A 12,960-nucleotide genomic window follows, 5' to 3' on the forward strand; every position below is an offset into this window, starting at 1 on the left:
TTCATTCTTGGAATTAATCCGGTTCATGACAGAGGGTTATGGTATTTCGTGATTTCATTTTCTTTCTAAAATGGTGGGTTACATAAAGGTTATGCCCCCATCAGCAGTATAAGAGAGCACATTATCCTACACCCTTGACAACAGCGTTTTATCAAACTTCTTAATACTCGCCAATCTTACAGAGTGAAAAATGGTACTCAAGTGTAATTTTTAATTATGTATAGTTTGTGAATGAGGTAGGGTGCCTTTTTTTTTTTTTTTTTTTGCGGTACACGGGCCTCTCACTGTTGTGGCCTCTCCCATTGCGGAGCACAGGCTCCGGACACGCAGGCTCAGTGGCCATGGCTCACGGGCCCAGCCAGCCGCTCAGCAGCATGTGGGATCCTCCCGGACTGGGGCACGAACCCGTGTCCCCTGCATTGGCAGGCGGACTCTCAACCACTGCACCACCAGGGAAGCCCTGGTTGCCTTTTTTTATCTGCATTAAGAACCATTAATGTTTTTCTGTGAATTGTTTATTCATAAGTTTTGCCCATTTCCTAAAAATGGGATCGTTGGGTAGATTGTTCCTTTCATCACAGCACAATGTTTCTCTTTGTCCCCTTAACAGCTTGGGGCTGTTAGTATATTTATTTAACATCAATGTTGTTTTGCTCAGGGTACATCTTTGGCCATTCTTGTATCTTCAGTCTTCCTTAGATTTAAGACTTGTGAATACATTTTTAGTTCCAGAACAAACAAACGAAACTAATAAAATGTAGGTTACTCTGGTTTCCTCCTGGCTTTCTCTGAGCTCTCCCAGCCTGGCGAGATGAACCGCCTCTGGGCTCTCTGCCCCTCCTACCCCAGCCAGATGGAAGCAGCCATCAGCAGCCCCAAGGTCTCCATCTCCTTGGTTGTCAACCAGTTCACCACCAGGGCAAGCCCACAAGGTGCTCTGTGAGAGGAAAATTCAAACCGCTGTCTGAATTCTTTTCCCTTGAGAATTAAGGTGCCGAGTAAGGAAATGAGGTGGGTGGGGCTGAGCAATTCTGAGAGCTATTCCCTGATCCTCATTGCTGAGCAAACCTCAGCTGCCAGACAGGTGCAGAACTCTTGCCTGTTTTAAATGTGGCCAAAAGATGAGCGAGAAGTCAGGGATGGGGCAGGGAGAGGTGGTGGGGGCAGGTGTAAGATAGAGCTGGAAAAATCTAACTTAGCCGTTTCAACAAAACGTCCATGCCACTTGGCACGCAATGCAAGGAAGGTGATAAATACAGATGCCGCTGTGCTGTTAGTTTATGCTCTTGTCCAGAATCCAGCTGGATTTCTGAAATGTTCTCCTGTTTGTTTTCTGTTGTACAGAAATCTCCCTTCTAAGTTCTGCTCAGAACACAAACTCTTAATACTTAATGAAAACTTGGGATGATGTCACTTGGCATTCTGTTCTAATGCTCCGTCTTCACCAGTCTTTTTTTACAAAAATATTTTATCAGCAATATAATGAAGGGAAAAATTTCCAAGAAAGTTACATCCATATATTGGTGGCAAGGGGGAGACTTAAGTGACTCATATTCAAATATTTTTACTTAAATAGCCATATATACGTATATTCAAAGTGTATTAGGAATAATAAAACTAGCACATTAAAGTCAAGATTTAACATATATTTTGGTCAAGGTGAGACTATATAGATTTAGTTTAAAAAGGTAACGCAGTTAAAAGGAAAGTGTTATGTAATTAATGGTACGGATAATAAGTAAATAACGGTAAATCGGGGTCCTCCAGGAAGCGGACACTAAGACAGAATTGATGTGCAGGAGATGTATCAGAGGAAACCGACTGTGGAGGATAAAGGGAAGGGGGCAGGAGTGGGTGGCGAGAGGCTGCAGACCACAGCGAGGGGCTGACACCTCTGTGCAGGGAGAGAGGGAAGGAGGAGAGGGTTGGAAAGACCTCAGGGTGGCGGTGGTGCTGAGCCGGGCGGGAGGTATCCCCCAGAGCAGAGCGTGCCCTGGGGGGAGTCCTGCATTGGGCAGCATTGGGCAGGACCAGCCCAGCACCCTCTGCATTGGACAGGACCAGCCCATTTGTTTCCGGGGAGCAGCGAGGAGATCTCAGCGGTAGCGGATGCTGAAGGCATGACAATCGAAGCCTGCCTTTCTTGCAGGGAAATCTGACCAGCACACGGCCACGGCTGCCACAGATGGTGAGATTGTGCATACAACGTGGCAGAACTGTACTGGAGGTCAGCAAACGACTGAAGTTGGAGGAACACTGATGCAGGGTTAAAAGCTTAGAGTCAGACAGATTCCACTCTGAGTCCCAATCCACCTCCATGAGCCTCAGTTTCCTCATTTGTGAAATGCAAATGATAATAGTACCCATGCCATGGAAATGAGCGAGGATTAAATTTAACAAGGCCAGTAAATGCCTCCCCGCCACCATCACCACCACCGCGGTTCACACAACAACGTCTGATGAGTGGTCCGTCCTCCTTCCGTCATTTATGCTCAGAGGGTTGGGACACTAACATGTCCACTTCTGCATCTTTCTGTGCCATCCAGTCTGGGGAGGCTTCTAAACTTCACATGCTTTATCTTTCCTTATCTTTGGCATCTATAAGGGATGCGTTGGTTCCTCTTTGAAATTCCGGCTCTTTCCATTGAAAATAAAAGTCAGGACCACTGGGCATTCATCTATTCATTTATTTCAGTCTCACTGTTTTTTCACCATTATCTGACTTTTATTTCTTTAGTAGATCATAAAAACAGTGAGGTTAAGAGAAACTAAAAACCAAGTCTCCTGTTTGGTTGTCAAGATTGTCTTTCCTTCTTTCACCCAATCTGAAAGAATAGATTATACGGAAGTGAAAAAGGGAAGAGTCACTCATTCAGCAGTGGTTTTAATCACTTTCTTTGTGCTAATTTTTTTTGGGGGGTGTGTGTGTGCTACGTTTTAGGCATTGAAAAAATATCAGTGAGCAGATTGCTGCCCTCTGGTAGCTTACATTCTCATGAAGGAACTTATTTCTAGTAGGAAACAAAATGAAAGTCTTCGTTTTCTTTTCTTTAAATTAGAATAAGCTTTGGCTATAAAACCATTCTTGTAAAAATTTTGAAAAACAAACAAGGGGAAACACCAGAAAAATGCTGATATTTCCACTAACTAACCCTAAGCTCGCTTTCTTCTCTTTTAATTGAAAAGCTTTTAAACAAACACATTTTGAAGTTTGCAATTATGAACATCAGAAATGAATTTTTCCCCTAACAGGCTGTCAGTATGAAACTATGCATTATTTTGATTTATAGTCTTGATTGCCAAAGTAGTTCTTATTATAAACAAAAAAAAAATAACCTTTGAGAAAATTAATTTCAAATTATGTTGTGCTTGCCAGAAAATGTTTAAATCCAGTTATATGGCCTAACTGCGCCCTTGATTGTTCAGGGTTAACTGGAATACCATTTGCTCTGTGACCTCACAAAAGTTATTTACTCTGTTTGGGTTTCTTTTTCCTCCTCTGTTGAGTAAAAAGATTGGAGTAGATTATCTTAAAAAATCTTGGGGATGGCGAGTTTGCGTAACAGTCAGAATCAGAAAGGCGGGACTATGTCACCTTGGGCAAATTACTTGACCACTCAGAGCCTTTATTTTCTTATCTGTAAAATAGGCACTGTGTTTATCTCACAGTGTTGTTATGAGAATCCAGTCACTTACATGGAGAGCATCTGAGACATACTAAGTGCTCAGTGAACAGTGTTACCCTCATTTCTTCAAGTGTGACATCGCTGGTTATGATCTGAAAAGCCACGTGGGGCTTCTAGTGCCAATAGCACCCGAGGTACAAAACAAGTCAAAGATATATTTGCTACCATCAAAACCCTGAAATCCATTTGGAGGAATAGGATATACACGCATGCATGCACGCGTGCGTGTGTATGTGTATGTGCCTGCACACAATTAATAAATGATACATTTGGAGCATCTTCGAAACAGCCTTTTTCCTGCTTTCCTTTGGGAGAGACAAATGATGAATAGAAAAATAATGTGAGTTTTGAAGCCAAAGAGACACATAGTCAAATCTCGGCTCTGAGGGTTCCTGGCTGTCTGAATGTGAGCAGAGACTTAAACCCTCCAAGCCTCACTTTCCTCAGCTCTGAAAGTAGGAGGTGGTACCTACCTTTCATGATTTTGGGGAGAACTGAGTTGGAAAATGAATGCAAAGTGAGTGGCATTCAGTGAGTGAAAGCTCCATTACAAAACAGTCAAGTGTGGAATCCAGTGTTAATCCGTGGAATACAGGTTAAAAACGCTACGGCTGTTTAGACAAGGGAGCAGTCAGTGTAGGTCAAAATAGACTAAGAAAACTTAAAAATTCCTTTGACTCATCTGGGTTATTTGTTTCAAATACACAATCTTGTGTGTGATCCCAGAATCCATGGGGATCCTGGTTTAGAAAGCCCGGCACAGGGCTGGACAATTATGGAAGCACTTGAAAGATGGGATGAAGTATCCAGCCTTGATAGAAAAAGTCTTAGGTCCACCGTGAAATCAGAACAGCCGTCACGTGATCCAAATGGTGCTTCTGGGAGACTTGGTAGCAACAGGGTGTCTTCTGGCTTAAGTGCTACCATGTGACAGCATTTTAAAGAAACTCCTTTAAGAATTGAAATGCGCTGTTTAAAGGAGAGGAGCTCTTGTTAATCACGTTTATATGATAAGTACATATGCTATTTAGATCCTTATTCTTGGCAATATAAATGTCCAGACAAGATCCTTTAGATTTCAAACTGGATTGTTGTTGTTGTTGTTAATGAGATTGGACAATTTTTAGACTCGCCAGATAACAGCCAGATGTCCAGTTTATTGAAAAAGATTGAAGTGTTCCTGGTTTTGAGATTCGAATGAGAATCCCACGCTCTGTGTGTTTCCTGACCAGCCCCACACCTTATCATGCTCCTCTGGCTGAAGGGCTTGAGAACCTAGTAAATGCCTCTGGTCTGCAGAAATCGACCTTGCACTTCACAATCATTCTCTCTCATTCACTTTGAAGTGAGTTGCTGTGCCGTCCGATTTTCCTTCCTGTCTCTGAAATTCCTTTCCCGAACATATTCCCAGTGTGGAAGAGTTAGTCTTCTCTCCTCCTCCTTAGAGATCATCCATCACAGCGTACTCGCTGGCAGTGGAAATGATGAATTGGAATCTGGTTCTGCTGGGTCCTCAGCTCATAGGCTTTTTGCTGTGCGGAAAAGATGAGGAGAAAAGGAAGAAGTTGTCCGATGTCTTTGTCTGTAGTTGTGTATTGAACTTGGAAACCATCCTGGTTACAGATACACATTAAATGTGAGATCCAGGATGTCAGCTTTGAAGGAGAATTAGAGACACACCTCAAACTTCAGAGGGAGGTATTGTTTTAGAATAAGAGCAAAATTTAATAGGTATTGGAGCAGAGGCCTAGAAATTAGGGGAGATCTGCTTCCATTTTGAAGACCGACATGGAATACTAACGTAAAAAAATGAACCTGCTGCCTAACGCAGAGCCCAATAATATGGGTTGTTGTCATTATTATTATCTTTGATAGTATTACTGTTTTTCTTCAGTTCTGTAGTGTCGCATCTAAGGCATGTTCACAAGATGGGTAGATGCAAGCCAACAAAGGATATTTATTAGAGGATCAAAACCACATGCAAGAAGCTGTCTTTGGGACGGCCTCTGGAATCTGGCCTCAGGCCTGTTTATTCAGAGTTTTTATTTGTAACTTGGTCAATAAACTGTGAAGCGCATTTGTCAAGTTTACAGGCTGGGTGGGCTCATTAATGCAATCCAAAATATAAACAATAAGGATCTCAAAATACTGGCACAGTGGGCTGAAGTTAGGATGTCCTGGGATTTTTGTTTTACGAAGGTCAATGTGCCACTTATCCTGTAGGGAGCAGATCATCACGATTTTAGCTGAGACCCACACCATCCTGTACCCCATTCCAATGCTGGAACCCCGTATAACCTAAGAGCAGTGTTAAAAATGTCTGCTCCTAAGGGATTCAGGAGCAAACATATATCTGAGACAGATATAAGGAAATTCTGAAAGCAACATGGAATTGGTCAAGAAAAGTTTTTAAAAATGTATTTCATTGAAGTACAGTTGATTTCCAATGTTGTGTTAATTTCTGCTGTATAGCAAAGTGATTCAGTTATACATATATATACATTCTTTATCATATTCTTTTCCATTATGGTTTATCACAGGATATTAAATATATTTCCCTGTGCTATACAGTAGGACTTTGTTGTTTATCCATTCTCTATATAATAGTTTGCATCTGCTAATTCCAAATTCCCAACCCATCCCTCCCCCACTCCCTTTCCCCCTTGGCAACCACAAGTCTGTTCTCTATGTCTGTGAGTCTGTATCTGTTTTGTTGATAAGTTCATTTGTGTCATATTTTAGCCTCCACATAAGAGTGGTGTATGGTATTTGTCTTTCTCTTTCTGACTTACTTCATTTAGTATGGTAATTTCAAGGTCCATCCACGTTGCTGCAAACGGCATGATTTCATTCTTTTTTATGGCTGAGTAATATTCCATTGCATACATATATGTACCACCTCTTCTTTATCCATTCATCTGTCAATAGACATTTAGGCTGTTTCCATGTCTTGGTTATTGTGAATGGTGCTGCTATGAACATAGCAGTGCATGTATCTTTTTGAATTATAGCTTTGTCCACATATATGCCCAGGAGTAGGATTGCTGGATCATATGTCAACTCTATTTTTAGTTCTGTGAGGAACCTCCGTACTGTTTTCCATAGTGGCTGCACCAATTTACATTCCCATCAACAATGTAGGAAGGTTCCCTAAGAAAAGTCTTAAATAGGTCAAGGAGGCCTAATTTATGCCACTTTTCCTCAGCATTCACAAAAATCGTTTCCATTAATTGAACACATCCTATGTGCGGGCACTGTGCTAAGTGCTTTACACATATGAGATTAACGTCAGCAGATTGACTGAAGCATGTCAATCCACATCCCTACTCATCCCATTCAGATAGTTCTAGGAATCTAAGGAATGTGATCACAACTCGGTCCAGGCCCCCATATGTCTCTACTGGGTGATCGCTCCCAAACCACACCACTGTCACCAGAGCCACCAAGGAGAAGGTCCACACCAACTTACCCGATGCCTCACTGATGTCCTCACGAGCCTGCCATAGTTCCCCTGCCACTTGCAAAGCAGTTGGAGAAAACTCTCTTTCTGTGTGGTGCTCAGCTCTGGGAGCAGCGGCTCGGGACACAGAGTGACACCATTTAACAAGACCCACCCTCGGCATCCACGCAGCCCTTTTCTCCCCAGTGGACGCCCAACTCGAGGGTAGCTGAGCTGGTCTGAGTTGGTCTACCGGCCACCAGCATCCTACCCAGAACTCCCCCTGCAGGTAGCTGGCTTGCCTGGAGTCCTACCCAGAACTCCCCCTGCAGGTAGCTGGCTTGCCTGGAGTCCTAACTTCCATCGGTGAATTCTCTTTCTGACGTCCTTTTCTTAAAGTCTTCATTTCTTCTCCTCCCGTGCCTTCTGACTTCTAGAAAAGACTGTAGACAACTGACCCCTCATTGCAAACATGGCTTAAGTTGTCCCTCCCACCATACGCACACCTTCCAGAGTCTCTAATTCCCATGGAAAGGGAGGTCTTCACATACGTACCGGGAGGAGCTGTGTGGCCTGACCCCAGCCACCGGACGTAGGTGAGTCTCAGCTCTCCTCAGCCATGACTTTCCCTTCACAGGCTTTATTGTATCTATTCTTTGGAACAACTCTCTGATTGGTAACAGTCTAATAGCCCACTTTTGAGTAAGTGAACTGAGGCTCAGAGAGCTGTGGTTGACTAGCCCAAGGTTGAACAGCTAAAACACTGAATTTGAACCTGACTCCATAGCCCAAGATGCTCTAGACTTGGGTTCTGAGCAGGTTTTCCTTACATGTGCCAAACACTAAATGGAAACAAGAACCTGGTGTCTCATTATCCATTTTTGGGTCCTACTTTTAACTGGATTTCAGCCACCCCAACATGAAGGCTATGCCCTTAGGCCAGTGTGCAAATGTACAAAAATGTGCAAAATGATTTTGAGTGGTTCTTGAAGACAGCCCTAAACATTTAATCAGTCATGTAATGCAAAGTTATCTTCTCGCCATTCTACTCTGTTTTCTTTGCTGACCTTAATTATAAAATCTCTTCGTGATATTAATAGTCAATTTTTACTGTGCTAATAACACTTGCTGGTCTCTCTTTTTAACAAAAACTTAAAAATAATTAGAATTTAATGAGCATTTTTGTTTTATTCATTGCAGTAGTTTTGATACATACTTTTGGTTACAGGGAGGATGTTGATACTACATGCATGATAATGATAAGATGCTTTCTTTTAAAATATATTTGTTTAAGTAAAAAGATAGTCAACTTAAAGAAAAATATCACGTAAATACAGATGGTACACGGGCAGGTCAAGAATCGTGAAAATGGTATGCAAATTACTGACTTTTGAGATATGTCCCACTGGGCTAATTCCCAAAATAAGGAGTGTTTTGCTGGGTAGTAGAACTTTGAAGTGGGAAATAATCATTTCTTTTGAAACAGACAGTACTTATAATGCCAACTTTGAAACATCAGAAGGATCTGGATGTCTGAAGCCATAACAAAGATGATGGAAACATCACTGTTGAGAATAGCTCCTTGCACGCTGCACCATCGCCTACACCCAGTTCTCAGTTTCCTCTAGAAAACAGTGAGCAGTCAACAGCCAAGAACTTGCCAGACACAGGAAACCAAAGCACAAACTAGTCTCCTTACAACCAACTGGGACAGGAAAGAGGGCTTGAAAACCTAAAAGTGCCATTCTTACATAGTGGGCGGGTTTTCTCAGCCTGACATAGACAGTATATTGACTCTTGAAACTTTTGTGGGTCAGGTTAAGGAGGCCTGGCTTTTAAAATATCATTTAACTCTTTGCCTTTTCATGGGATTAAATAGCATCCAGGTGGTCTCGGGGAGAAGGAGTGTAGTTCCAAGAAAGCTACACTGCTTGCAATTCCTTCTGAGTGTGCTATAATTTTCTGACAATCAGAAGCTTCCAGAAAACCCACAGTCCATTTTAGGGACATATTTTGTGCGCAGGTAAGCTTCAGTATGAGAAGATAAGGAAAAATAAATGGTCCAAGCTGAAGATCTCATCTAGCGAGAGAGCAAGTCTGGTAGAGGAGAAAGAGGCCCACACAGTCACACACACACACATACACACACACACACACACACACACACACAAAATGATCCTTTTTTTAAAAAAATAAATTTATGTATTTTATTTATTTTATTTTTGGCTGCGTTGGGTCTTCGTTGCTGCGTGCAGGCTTTCTCTAGTCGGGTGAGCGGGGTCTACTCATCGCTGCCGTGCACGGGCGTCTCATTGTGGTGGCTTCTCTTGTTGCAGAGCGTGGGCTTCAGTAATTGTGGCACATGGGCTCAGTAGTTGTGGCGCACGGGCTTATTTGCTCCGTGGCACGTGGGATCTTCCCGGACCAGGGCTCAAACCCATGTCACCTGCATTGGCAGGCGGATTCTTTATCACTGCGCCACCAGGGAAGCCCCACACAAAGTGATTCTGATCCTTCAAGTTATCACGGCAGGGGGAAAACCTGGCTTTTGGAACCATTTTCACCATTTTTTTTTTTTTTTTTTTTTTTTGCGGTACGCGGGCCTCTCACTGTTGTGGCCTCTCCCGCTGCGGAGCACAGGCTCCGGACACGCAGGCTCAGCGGCCATGGCTCACGGGCCATGGCTCACAGGCCCAGCCGCTCCGCGGCATGTGGGATCTTCCCAGACTGGGGCACGAACCTGTGTGCCCTGCATCGGCAGGCGGGCTCTCAACCACTGCGCCACCAGGGAAGCCCTCACCACTTTCTAGCTGTACCATCCTGAACAAGTGACTTCACCTTTCTGTACTTCCGTCTCTTGTAGTGTAAGTGAAGGTCACCATGCTGACCGCTTGGGGCTACTTTAAGTGACATGGTGTATGCAGAGCACCACATGAAGAAGATATATTTGCAAATGTCAGTCCCTTCTTCCTCTCCCACTGCATGTTTTTAAAGCAAAAATAAAAGCAGGACTTGGAACAAAATCAACATAGATAAGAGTTCTTACCCTGGAATCCAAAAGAAAGACAAGGATCTATGAACACCCTGAAATTATTTGCAAAATATTTTGTTCATGTTTACTTTTCTGGGAAGAGAGACCAGCTCTGTCAAGTGAGTCTCAAAGTGGTCTGTAAACACCACCACCCACCCACCTAAAAATCCTTCAGAACAACTGCAAAAAATATGCAAAGATGACCTCCCAAGTTGGAGCTTGGCAAACTGATATAATGATTGTGACATTGACCTTTGATAGAATTTGGATAACTCCTCTCCTATTTGGGGCAGGACTGTAGATGCCAGAATTACTGCAGGGATTAACAGAGTTTGAAGCTGGGTGCGTTGGACCCCAGCCCTCTGGCCCTTCACAGAAGTATTTTAACGAGATTGTACTTTGGCATGGTGACCTTGGCCTATGTTGAACGCTGATGTAAGATGGAGCTTCGGATGCTGGCCACTGCCCGACTGCCAGGGTAAGGCTGAGTACTGCTTGCTCTCTGAGGACCATGGGATGAATTTCTCTGGACATGTTACCAGAATTTTCCTGAGAAGCTCATGTATCTTGCCTAACAATGACTGTATCGTGTGACCAATCATAGATCCCTCTTTTCATCAGCTACCAGAAACTGTCAAGGCAAACGTGTTCCTTGCCCACAGCCAAGACTGTAGTTTGTGTTTTCTGTCGCATCCCTTCTCCTCACTCCATTTGTATTCTGCCTGCATCTGTATGTTTATTTTTCCTTTGTTACATTTTAAAATACATAACTTAATTTACACTGTTTACATTTGTGTAAAGCTCCTTGAGTTTCTTCTTGGAACAAGGTACGCATAAGCTATGTCCAAGAATGGCACCCGAAAGCTGTTAGCCCTGGTTTTGGTAACAGTCTGACTCTTACTTTTGTTTTTATCTTCCCTTTAGTCAGTTAAAGAGGATTCAGTTCCCACAGGTGCAGAGGAGAATGTAAGTTATGCATTAAATGACAGAATCATTCCATACTCATCTCCGGCATGATGGACCACTGCGGGTGTCAGCTCTGGGGTCCTGGGTTCTTGCATGTTCCAAGTGTTATTCATCCGTTGTAGACTCTTTCTGCCTTTCACGTAATTAGGGACCATGGGGGAACAACTTTGGATAAATATTTGTAAAGCCCATTGAACCAATGCAAATAAAATGCAAAATCAGAGCACACATTTTTAGCATTTGTTACCCTTAAGGGGCTGAAAGAGTCTACTAAACATAAGAACATCTTGCCGCTTCCTTAAGGGACAATGATGCTGCACCCTCTGCTTCATCTTACTTCGATCGCTCTTTCGCCTTTATTTCCATGGCAACCTAGATTCTCCACTAACAGTGGGTGGTACCCAGGACAGGTAGTTGCATCAGATATGATGGCAGATTGCTGCAATAGTTGCTGTGAGGCTCTTGGTCCCGGGCAGGAGAGCCAACTGTGTGGGTCTACACCTGACAGACATAGGTTGAGCCTCACTCTCTTTTTGGCCTTTAATTTCCGAGAATGATGGTCAAAACTTTCAAGACACTGCATTCATGTCTGAAGGAGATGGCTCCCTGTGAGACACCACAAAAATGTATCTTTCCAAAACATCTTCCAGGGAGATGAATAAATTGGCCTTATGAGTTTCAGACCCAAAACAGTAGCTTTCTGCTCTGAAAGAAGTACAGTCTTTGGAAAATGTTCTAAGTGGGCGAAGTTCACAGCCCCTTAAGATAGAAACTGTTTGTTATCATTTCACCAAAGCAAAATATGTTTGGCTCTTCCGAGGTGTCTCTTGTTTGCTTGCCATGGATGGGACTTGTGTTTTCACCTTTATTTAATTGCTGGAACTGAGCAGAAGTTGAAAATCCAATATGTTCCAGAAAAGATGTCTGTGATGTGGAATAAAAATTAGAATGGCTATGTTGTAATTCTTGTTGGGAGAAAACCCTTCGGAATCTGCTCTGTTGTTGTTGTTACTGTTGTTATTTCTCTTTCCTTCTCTCCATCTCTCCCTTCTTTCTCTGCCCCACCACCACCTTCTTCTTCCTCTTCTTCCCCCTCCTCTCCCTCCCCCTCCCCCTCCTGTCTCCCCCTCCTTCTTCTTCTTCTTCCCCCACCCCTTTCTTTTTGGAGCCAAATTTAGTAGCTCACAAAGCTCAGGTCTCTGGTAATTCAAATTCTCATGAATTTGCTGGCTATTTTCTAGCAAGCCTAGGTCTCTGTTTCAGCAGTCTACAAGAGGGAACTCTTCCCATGAACTCTAAATTTAAAAGCTGCAGGTTAAATCCAGGGCAGCTGTTAGCTTCGAAGTTCCAGGTTTTTTGAAGAGAAACTTCTTTTTGGATATTCGTGTGTAGTTGCCTATCCGAGGAACCTCGTGTCTCTTGCAGCTCGCATGTGAAAATGCAGAGTTGATCTCCAGCAGGCAAACAGAATGTGTTTTATTTTCAAATTTGAAACAGAAAAATAACATGAATTAGTTAAATGATTGATACTGAAAGATAACACAAAATCAGATAGAGATACAAATGAAAGCAAAATATTGGGATGGCCAAAAGGTACATTCAGGTTTTTCTGTAATATCTTATGGAAAAGCCCAAACGAACTTTTTGGCCAACCCAATATTTTTGTCAAGAAAATAAAGAAGCATTTAAAAATCGCTTTACATTGCTTGGTCCTACAAATGATGTTTCTATTTCTAAGCTTCCACATTTCATCTCCTAACTATTAGTTGGAAAGAGTGAGGCTAAAATGTTGTGATCTTGGCCCCATCATCCCCAGGCTGTGCTGCCTCTTGGACCTC

The 12,960-nt window shown here is 42.9% G+C and overlaps 1 protein-coding gene across 1 annotated transcript in view; it reads left to right on the forward strand.

Annotated features, from left to right (window-relative positions):
- BCAS1 (breast carcinoma amplified sequence 1) overlaps positions 1-12,960 on the forward strand; it is a 98,088-nt gene that overhangs the window by 61,136 nt on the left and 23,992 nt on the right. The window contains exon 7 of the mRNA XM_032607123.1: positions 11,081-11,122. Within this exon, the coding sequence (XP_032463014.1) occupies positions 11,081-11,122 (42 nt within the window). The remainder of the gene's footprint in view (positions 1-11,080; positions 11,123-12,960) is intronic.

The sequence above is a fragment of the Phocoena sinus genome, chromosome 15 (genome assembly GCF_008692025.1).
Source record: "Phocoena sinus isolate mPhoSin1 chromosome 15, mPhoSin1.pri, whole genome shotgun sequence".
Lineage (NCBI taxonomy): Eukaryota > Metazoa > Chordata > Mammalia > Artiodactyla > Phocoenidae > Phocoena > Phocoena sinus.